Source organism: Lathamus discolor, chromosome 12 (assembly GCF_037157495.1).
Source record: "Lathamus discolor isolate bLatDis1 chromosome 12, bLatDis1.hap1, whole genome shotgun sequence".
NCBI lineage: Eukaryota > Metazoa > Chordata > Aves > Psittaciformes > Psittacidae > Lathamus > Lathamus discolor.
The window spans coordinates 10,556,660-10,567,104 of record NC_088895.1 but is presented as its reverse complement, the minus strand read 5'-3'; the positions used below and the strand labels follow the sequence as shown (position 1 = coordinate 10,567,104).

At 41.6% G+C, this 10,445-nt stretch overlaps 1 protein-coding gene across 1 annotated transcript in view; it reads left to right on the top strand.

Moving 5' to 3' along the window:
* Positions 1-1,562: 1,562 nt before the first annotated feature.
* Positions 1,563-10,445, top strand: part of TMEM132C (transmembrane protein 132C) — a 206,527-nt gene continuing 197,644 nt past the window's right edge. Inside the window, exon 1 of the mRNA XM_065692709.1 lies at positions 1,563-2,059. Coding sequence (XP_065548781.1) covers positions 1,984-2,059 — 76 coding nt within the window. The 5' untranslated portion in view covers positions 1,563-1,983. The remainder of the gene's footprint in view (positions 2,060-10,445) is intronic.

The following is a 10,445-nucleotide window of genomic DNA, read 5'->3' as shown; positions in this document are numbered from 1 at the left end:
TGTTGACTGCTGAATTCTTATATTTAAAGTAATCTAACAAGTACCTGTAGTTGTCTAGCAGAATTAACGACCAAGCAGAAGAGACTAAAGCTGTTACACATATCATATATCACTGAGAAATGCTCCTTTACGCTTTTGTGAGACAAAATATGTTAAGATCACATCCATATGATATCCCCTTTCTACTTTTTCAAGATTTGAATTAGCTTCTACTAACAGTAAAATCAAGTAAATCATGACAGTACAAAACATATTCCTGACAAAGTTCTCTGCAATTCCTCTTCAGAAATCTCTGTATTAAAGGAGTCTTTCTTGACTTGGCCTATCAAACTGGAACTAGCATCTTGCATGACATTCCTAAAAGCAGCCAAAATATGTTTTACTCCTTTTATTTAGGGTAATAACTAATGATAAACTTTGATACCTGTTTCAGTAACACCACAGATAAGAGAACCTCACCAATTTTGGTTGATTAGCTACCCATAGAGGACTGGCTGTATTTACCTGAAGGATCAGAGCCTAATTTCTCAGGATAAAAGCAGAAGGTTGTAAAAGAAGTCACCATTTTAAGGCACTGCTTTGTCAGACTGAAGGGTTGTTTCCCTGGTTGGTCGGTTTCTGCACTCAGTGCTACCTGCACTAAAATACTTCAAATACTCAATACTTTACTAAACTGCACCATGCTTGCTGTATGCCAAAGACTGTTAAACGTATGTTTAGTGCTGGGTCACAGATATGTGCATTTTTTTACCACAAGAAGAGATATGAGCTGAAGTAAGTATCCAGCATTATTACTAATATAGCCTTTGAATTATGTTTGGAAGATGGAACCAAGGGAGTATGCAAAAGGAAGAGAAAAACCAGGAGGAGGCAATGACAAGTTTAGAACTAGGTGAAATACAGGTGGATGAAGCTATTTTCTTCATTTTAGGGCTTGCAGTGGGCTTCCCTCTCTCTGGAGGGAAGCATACGCACACAATAAAGTCTCGTGTTTCAGCAAAGCTCTCTTCTTTTGGTTTTCTGTTTTTAATATGTGTTTCTCTACATGAGAACTTGACGGAGCAGGAGTGCAGAAGCGGGGTGGTGGGCTCACGGATGGCTCTTCATGCCGGAGGGAGGAGGGGGGCTGATTCCTTCTCAGGGCCACCCCTCCCTTCACTCTAGCTCCCCTCTCCCTATCTCCACCCCGAACCTGCCCAGCTCGCACCCCACAGCAGGGCTCACCTCTCTCTTGCTATATCGCTTCGGCCGCAGCGTTTCCTCCCTCCCCATGCCCGGCGCTCTAGAGCGGCTGCCTCACCTCCTCAGCCTCCTCCCGCGGGTCCCGCTCCCCGCCTCGCAGGGGTCAGCCCGGCCCCTCAGCGCTTCCCGCCCTGCGCTGAGGGCGGCCGTAGGTAGGGCTGCCCCCAGCCCGCCCGCCCTCCCTCCTTTACGCGAGCGCCAACGGCCGCGGCTCGCGCTCAGCGGCCCCCCTCCCTCACGCCCCCTCCTTCCCTCCCGCCCTCCTCTGAGGGGAAAGTGTGTGTGTGTGTGCGCGCGTCTGCCGCCGGCCCCGAGATAAAGGCACCGGGAAGCGGAGCCGCGGCTGGCTGGAGCCGCAGCGGAGGGCGCTGGGGTTGAGGCGGGCGAGCCAGCCCCGCCGCCTCCCGGACCTTTCCCCGCCGCTCAAAAGTTTTGCTCCGGGGAGCGCGGCAGTGCCGTGGCACCCTTCAGCCTCCCCCCGCCATGGGCGCTGCCCCCCCGGCCCGCCGGCGCTAGGGCAGGGTGCTGAGGGAAGGAGACGCGGGCGTGCGGTGCTGAGGGGAAGGAGAGGAGCCGGCATGGGCAGGAGCCCTCGGCGGGGCTGAGCGGCGCTCCGGAGCGAGGTGTTGCTTGCGAAGCTCGGCAATGGCGCGGCCGCAGCCGGCGGCGGACCGGGAGAGCTAGCGGCAGCGGCGGAGCCCCCCCGGAGCCGCGCCCGGGACCTGTCCCCGTCTCCTCAGCATGGCGGGGACTGGCCGAGGTGGCGGGCGCTGGTGCCCGGCTGTCAGCCTGCTGCTCGGAGCCCTGCTCTGCGGAGGTAAGCGGAGAGGCACTTGTCGCCGGGTGCGGGTGGGGGGCGGCCGGCGCTGAGCTGGGGCGAGCAGCGGAGTCACCAGTTGATCGCGGGCGCTGCTCTGCAGCTTCAGGCGCCGACTGCAACTCTGGAACTCATTCCGAAGCAAGCGTCTTGTTTTCCACCTTAGCGGTGTGTGAACTGAAGTGTTCCTGCCTCCGGCTTTCCCCGCTGCCTTTTCTTTTAAATCCTGCCGCTGTCTTTCTCTGACGTTTTAAAATGTGCTTCCCCTCATCCCTTTTTTTCTCTCATGTTTATTTGAATGGTAGGAAACCTCGCAAGCTTGCATTTGACTAAAAACCGGGGAAAGTTTCCTTTCTTTCTGCCTCAAAAGTGATGGTGTTTACGAATGCATCTTAATTATTGCGTTGTGTTAAGAGGATCTTCTCTGTGGGAGAAGGGTGTCCCGGTCGCGGCTTGGAATGGAATATGGGGAGCTGTAAGAGGCACCAGGAATACAGCGGCAGTGTTTAGGAATACCGTCCTTTAAATTAAATTGGAGTTGTGCGGTGGTAGCTCTATAGAGACTGGATAGAAGCCCTGTTACCTGGATGGGACAAGATTCTTGTTATCTTGATTAAAGGGAGAGTTGAGGAACAGGTTTGTCTTAGCAGAGAGGTCGTTTGAACGGTCTGCTGTCTTTTCTCATCGCTGAACTTCTCTGATCAAAGGGTCCCTTTGACAAAGGCAGATCTCATTTAAAGTGACTCAGGGGTGCAAACTGTGCATGATCCAAACAGGGATTTCTGTGCGGAATAGTAGGAGACTGCCATTCTCTATACTTACTGTTTTCTTTCTGAGACCATGATAGTTGTGGATATTTTCTAAAAACATGACCTTCTTCCCTTTTAGGGACTGGAAACTTGTTAAGCTCTCTGCAATTCTTACTGTGTTGCCATCCCTAGGAATAAAAATAAATATATAAATATGCCTTTTATCCTGCTGGTATTAGTGGTGCTGTTTGACTGTCATAAGAAGATTACTAATAAAAGACTCTTCATTGTTCAGTTTGGTCAGTCCTGCCAACCTCTCTCCAAGGGTAGTTGATTGTAGAGGCAGGCGTGAGATATACAGAAGTATCTCAAGAGTGGATCAAGGGCAGAATCAGTAGCAATTCATAACGGGACTTTTCTCACCCTGATCGGTAGGGAAAACAAAGTACTTGGCAGAAAATTGCATGGCCTCTTAATGCCGGTCATTTCAATATAGTACATTAAAATTAATGGACATCCCAGTGACTTGATATGCTCTGAAAGTGCTGATGTGAGGAGTCTAAAATACGGATTTCTGTTTTGATTGCTGCAGCCTGGAGGTGAGAATTGTATTAGCTTTGCACTCACCTTCAGAGGCTGCACAAGATTAAGACTTGTAAGGAGGGGCTGGTGTTTTTCTGGGGCAGTATGTCTCGTCTGCCATGCAGCTTTGACAGTCGCAGGTGCATCCTCTCCATTAAGCATTTGCATTACACTCAATATGTTGAGTTAGGCACTGATATATGGGCATTTTCTATATGAAAATATTTTTTTTAAATGAATACATAGGTTATGCCACTTCTTAGGGGCGGGAGAAAGTGCTACCGTGAGAGGTTATAAACAACCCAGCCTCATTAAGCCCTTTCTCACTGCTGGAACCTGGGTCAGCATTGACTCCGACTGTAAAAAAAGAGTCAGTAGTGCTGCCACTGCTAGCAGCAGCTGCTGGGGGGTTCTGGGCTGTGCTCTATGAGAATAAAAGAGAAAATATTACTTCAGGGAAGAAAAGCAGAGCTTCTGAGCAGGGAATTTGCCTCTCAGCATTGCTGGGCACAGTATGATTTTGAAAAGAGCTGGTTAATTAAACTTATTAAATAAGGTGTTTGTATGGTTTCCTTGTGAGGCCTTAACAAGCATTTCATTTGTGCTCCCCTTGTGTATTTGCACTCTTTTTGTTGGCATGTTAGGATAGTGATTGTTCTTGAGAGCTAAAGTCCAACTAAATGAAAGTCACTTTATAGCTTGCAAGCGAAAACGTTTGTAAATGTGCTGAGAAACTTACTATTATAGACAAGTTGTCATTTGCTATTTAAAGAGCTATATTTACTTCTCGGAACTCATTAGCATCTCCTATCAGGCCTGATTTTCTAAGAAAATTCTCCTGAAATGTTGCCTTAGGCTTTAGTTCCATTATGCTGTGGTTATTATCTGGCCAATAATGCTAATTCATTCAATCTCAAGAAAGAAGCTTGGCATTTAATTTAAGCCATGCCTCTAGTTAGACCAGGGTGTATAAAAAGTCAGTGTGCAAAAGTGCTTTTGCATTTAGGTGCAAGCACATGTTTCACGTACCAGTTATTGGATGCCTGTTCCCTAGGTGGAGAGTGTGTGTGTGTGAAATCATATTTACACAAGTAAATCCCAAGTGTATATATATTCCTTTCAGGAAATTACCTCTTTTCAGCGAAGTGCTAATGCATATGCTTAAGCCTCTTTATAGCCAATAGGAAGTATTCATGAGCTTGAAGTGAGATTTTTAATTGTATTATTGAATCAAAGCTTAAACGTGAACACAAGTGTACAGATTTACTTTATTGTATAATACACAGATAACTGAGAATGCTTAGTGTCAGATTAGCAGTGAATTATAACAATCATAGAAACTGGAAGTGAAGAATCTATTGAGTCTGAAAGAAGTGTTTAATGATGCACAGTTAAGATTGATTTGTTTGCACTAGGTGCGTGTCTACGCAAGAAAGTATTGAACATGAGCAGATGTTAAAGGTATATGGAGTTACCAGAATTTTAGGTACTGAAATAGTGTTTCAACACAAATGCAAACATAGTTGTGCATCCATAGGTTGGTGCCACAATCATGCAATATATCCTTGTTTTAGATACACTGATGTGGAAACTGATTGTGACTCTTTATTTTGAATACAATTTCATTTCAATGTTAAATGGTTTAAGCAGTGAAATTAGGTTTTATATCTTATTTTGACTGTTCAGTATCATGTCATACCCTAGTGTTATGGAAAACGTCCTAATTTTTCTTTCTTCATTTCATCATGTTAGTGCTAGGTAAGAACACAGCGGGGACCTGCATTATGTGAAATTATAACTACGTGGAGTTTTTTAAGTGACTAATCTCTTTTGGATATAATACTTTCAAAATGGAGATCATGTTATTAGTATTCAAATTTACTTTTTTACATATTTGGTAGTAGATCTGAAAGTTTATTAGACACTGTACTTACCTAGTAGGATACCCAGCAGTTGGATTATAAATGGTTGTTCAAGAATGCTTCTAAATGCATGATTCTAATATAAAATGTCATACCTGTAACCACATTTCTACTGCATAAATATGTGTCTGGTTTTTGAAATGAGGAACTAAGTATTGGTATGAAAAGAAGTAATAAACAGCACACAATTATGTTTTCTTAAATGGCTAAATATTAGTATTGACAAACTATTTGCATTGAGATGAAAGGATGGGGATTTTATTGAGAATTGGGATTTAGTTCTGCATTTTTCTTTTTGAGCTGTACTGTCAAATCAGTAGTTCAGCACCACTGGAAAGGTAGCTTATAAGGAATAGCTAAAGCTCTATTAATAATGGCAGATTTGCTAACAGTGTTAGTTTACAAACTTTCCTGGGTAGTTTACAAGATAATGCCCTTTTACAGTGAATCTCTGAGCCATGGTTAGTACCTGTGGTTAGAGCATGCCTATTTGAGGCATTTAATCAAGAGACAAATAAGTAAATGAAAGTTTGAAATCTTCAGATTATGATCATGCCATTGAAGAGGCATCAGAGATTTGTTGTCCTGAATCTCAGTTTTCTTCAAGGCTTTGGTGTAAACCCTTTGATTTACTCAGATGCTGCATGCAAGTTTGTGCTGCCATACTGAGTTTTGGCAGTAGTTCACATCTGGCAGGCTCCACTGGATGTGTCCTAGCTGTTTTGAGAGAGACAAAAAAGCATATTAGGTTTAAAGATGTAAAAGTGAAAGGGCAACAAGTTGAGAGAACTAAAGCATGTAAAGACAGTAATTGAAAATCATCTAATGTAAGTGTTAAAAAGGTAAAAGGAGGCTGTAAGAGAAAGAAAACTCATATTATGGGTGACTTAAAATAATATATCTCCATTAGTTTGATGTAGGCATTTACTGTATCCTAGGTAGATTAGATACCAAAAAGGAAAATGGATTTAGTGAAAGGAAAGCTGTGTAGCAGGAATCAGACCTTGTCTCTGCTGCCAGGAATACCACTGTCTCGCTGTTTTCATCAGTCATTTACTTCTTTCTGTCCCTCTCTCATTCATAATGATTGTCATTTCATTGGTGAGAGACTTGATCCTGTTTTGACCACTTTGTCCAGTGAGGCCTTTTTGTTTGCTTAGTACCTAAACACCACAATGATACAAATACAGGCAATATTTTGTGATGCTGTAAGGTGTTAACTTTTAAGGTGTTTGGTTGAAATTTGAGTGCTCTGTCCTTCATAGTGATAAACATAACTTTCTGGCCAGGAAACTTGCTTTTGTCTAGCTCAAACTCATGTCCTGACTTGCTCTTACAGGCCTGAGTCCTTTTATATTTTATTCAGCCTTCCTTACAGACTCAGTACCCTAGCAAAACAGTTTCACAGTGTTCAGCTCTTCAAGCAGTTGTACTGTTTTGTGTTCTGTGGACTGGCTCAGGCTCTAGTGACAGATGTGACCCCTTTGAAACAGGGACGGATAAATGGTGCATTCAAAGTTCATAGCTTCTGCAGTCTCCTCACTTAGAGGTATCTGGTAAAAGCCTGCGGATGCGTCTAGCTTTGGAAATAATTTCAGTCCAGTAGTGCCTGTGTGTCTGTTTTAGTTAGCAAATGGAAATACTCTCTCTTTATCTATTTGTTCACATTTTTTTGGGTCAATACACAGCCTCAGGTCACCATTTTTTCTTTTCAACTGTATCTAGTGAAATGACCCAGTGAGTCTACTCTTCTATTTTCTTTGCTATTCCAAAGCATATTAATCTGTTGGGCTTGAATTCCATAAACAAAGTGTCATCCCCATCACTAAAATTACAGGCATCTTTGCAGCACTGGTCAATTAGGTGAACTTTTCTTTAGGGAAGTACATTTTGACACTACACTTAACAAGTGTGCTAATGTGTTACTGTTGCATCACTCAAATCTTGGGTCAGTAACTTTGTGCTTGGAAACAACCTTTTTTGGCACTTCTTTAGTTGACTAACACAGATCATACTAATCGCAGTTGCACTGTCATTATCAAAAGCATTCACTTACAACTGTGCAGCTTTAGCAACTTGACAAACATAAATAGCTAGATGAGTCTCCTTAAGTGGACACTTACTTTATTATATACTGCAGTATGAATTTAATCTGATTTTACCATCTGCTAGTGTAACAAGTGTCATGTGTAAGGTCAAAAACCTTTTGTTGTATGCTTCTTCTCACACAATATTTTCCATTTTCTTCTACAGCTGTTATAAAGTTTCTGTAATTTTATAGAAGGGCGGTGTGAAGTTTTTAATATTTTTATAGAAAATACATTAATGTCTGATGCTACCAGAATTTCTGCATTTGGTGCTTTTTAGCTGTATGTTCCTCTTTAAGATCAGGAAACACAAACCTGCTGCAAGGGGAGACTGTAAATGGATTGCCCTTTTCAGTGCTATGAAACAAATGCTAAGCCCCAAAATTGGTTAAGTGGTTAAGAATTTGACATTTATATGGAAACTTTGAAGTTAAATAAGAATGTAAAGAGGACGGGGGAGGAAAAGCTTGCTTAAATATTAAAAAAAAAAAAAAAAAAAAAAGACTTTGAAAAGAGTTTATGCTTTTGGTTAGAAAGAAAAGACTTTATGGTCTCCTGAGCACATCTAAAAGTCAGTTCTTTGTGCATGAAGAGGAAATCTGAGGTAAATAAAAGGTAAACTGATATCCCATGATACTGATGCAACAAAGGGGTTGGTCCATTAGATTCTGCTCGTTAATTGCAACATGTAATCACAGAGTATAGATGTATTGCTGGATGTATTTCAACATCTAATGTTGTATTATTTATATAATTGCTGTGCTTTTTTTCTTGGTAAATTTTTTCAACTAAGCAGTTCTGAATTTGAAAATATTTTTGAAACTGACACAATTTACAAACCAGTTTACTTTTAAAATTGTGCTTGCTTTTAAAATTTACTAAGATAATATATTTTGTGTAGTTTCATGTGAAATTTATCACTGACTTCTGGTAGATGTCTTCAAATACAAAATGATAAAAGCGTAGATACTCTATGGAGCACATTGTTAGTATTTTTCTGTAATATTGCTTGGATATTACAAAAATTAACCAGCTCTTTGTAAGTGCTATGGAAAGATTTGTCATTCCAAATGACTTTTGAAAAGTATTTTAACATTATACAACTTTTTTTACTTCTTCTGATTAAGAATGAAAGAAAACTTTAAAATGTTAGTTTCTGTCCTTCTGAAGTTCCATTTTCCAACCAGTTGTATTGCTTGAGGGTGCAGTTCCTTACCAGCTTGAGCCAATGTAAATTGATGCTGCCAGGTTTCTGCCCTCTCCCAAACTCTTTTTGTGCCAACTCTGGCATGCTTCTAATTCCTCTGTAAGCTGCTTCAGGCAGATAAAGCCCATAAAATACTTTATTTTTAAAATGATGTTATAAAGAGTAAGTTTCTACTACCTTGGGGTCAACTTACTGCTTGTATAAGCAGAAAGAGGATGGGCCCAATGGTGGAGAGACAGCTTAAACAAGTATGGTACTGCAGCCTAGCACTTACAGTGGTATGGCTTTAATTTGTTCCTGGGACACTACAGCAGAAAAAATTGTTATGGGAGTGGCTTACATTATATATCCATTATATATTATGTTATGTATATATGCAGGATGTTAAACACTGAGAGGTTAGAGAATATGAGAAACGCTTGGTAAATGATGCAGCTTTGATTTCTGCATTGGGTGTGTTTTTCTTATTCTGCTTATTCTGTACCATTTTGAACACATAAAAGTGAGGCTTACATTAGTGTATTGTCATTTCCCGTAGTAGAATGCATTCCAGGTAGAATGCGCTTTTTGACGCCTAAGATAAAACTATTTTTCTGAATTCAAACCAAATGCACATTGTCACCACTACCCCCACCCACTATCCCCAATAAAAAAGCACCCAAACCCCCAACTTTCTTGCACTATTATTACAAACAGGATTAGTAGCAATGCTTCTAATTAGAATTGCCATTTAAAGAGTTTGCGTTTAGTTTTGTATAAATTCCCCAACCATTCCATTAACTGTTTCAGCTAGAATACTCCATGCCAAGCATCTGCCTCAGATTGAATACATTTTTTCTTTCCCAGAACTTCAGCCAAGAGTTCAGTGGTTTACAAGAACAGAACTGGTGGAGGGGGGGAAGCTGTGGATTCTCCTTTGTTTAGGAAGCGTTGCTGACCTCTTCTTTGAGAAGGTATCCCAATGAAACTTGGCAGGAGGAGACTTGTGAGATTGCTGAGAAAATAGTCCATGGTTGATCTGATGGGATGTCAAGTTAGCAGCATTGGAAAGAATGAATTTGCTTAAGGCAAGGAAAAACTTGATGTGTCCTTACAACTAAATTTCATGAAAATTGCTATGCAGTGGGCATATGCCATGTTATGGTGAGCTCTACTCTCCTTGCAGTTACAAATCTTTACTGCAGAAATCTGACCCAGGTATAGCATAAGAGCTGTGGGTAGGGACAGTGTCCATCTGTGTCCAGTGTGAAATCCTTGTGATTTCAGTCACGTGTTGATTGCAAAAAAAAAAAAAAAAGGATTCAGGCTTGAGCAAAATGGGCCTAGAAGTACATAGCTGCTAGAGTGTGGGTGTTTTGGTCAGAGCCTGGAATGCAGAGTGCATTCCTACAGTAGTGATGTGTTGTCTATGGAGGAGAAATAGAGGTGGATGGGTGGGGTGCAGGCCTGCTGTAGTGTCTCCTGCTCCAATGCCCATTGTAACCAGGTAGGCCTTCCTGTTGCCGTCAGTGGGTGCAGAGTCAGGCCCAACTGTTTTGTTAATTAATTATTTTAATCTTGTTTTCTGCAGCTGAATTATTCTCTCAATCATTGTACAACGCTATTAGACTTGTGGTGGGACAGTGAAAGCCGACTGAACACTGGTCTGTACTTACTGGGCTATTACAGCATGTTTGTTACAGACACCTCCAGGATTTGCCTGATGGGTGGGTAGTGTGTATGTGCTGGTAGAGAAAGTAATCATGCTTTATTAATCTTTTATTTTTTTAAACCCCACTTGATATGGTGTCCTTTTTTCTTTTTAATTTCGTATCTCTGTAGAGAGAGCCAGAATGTATG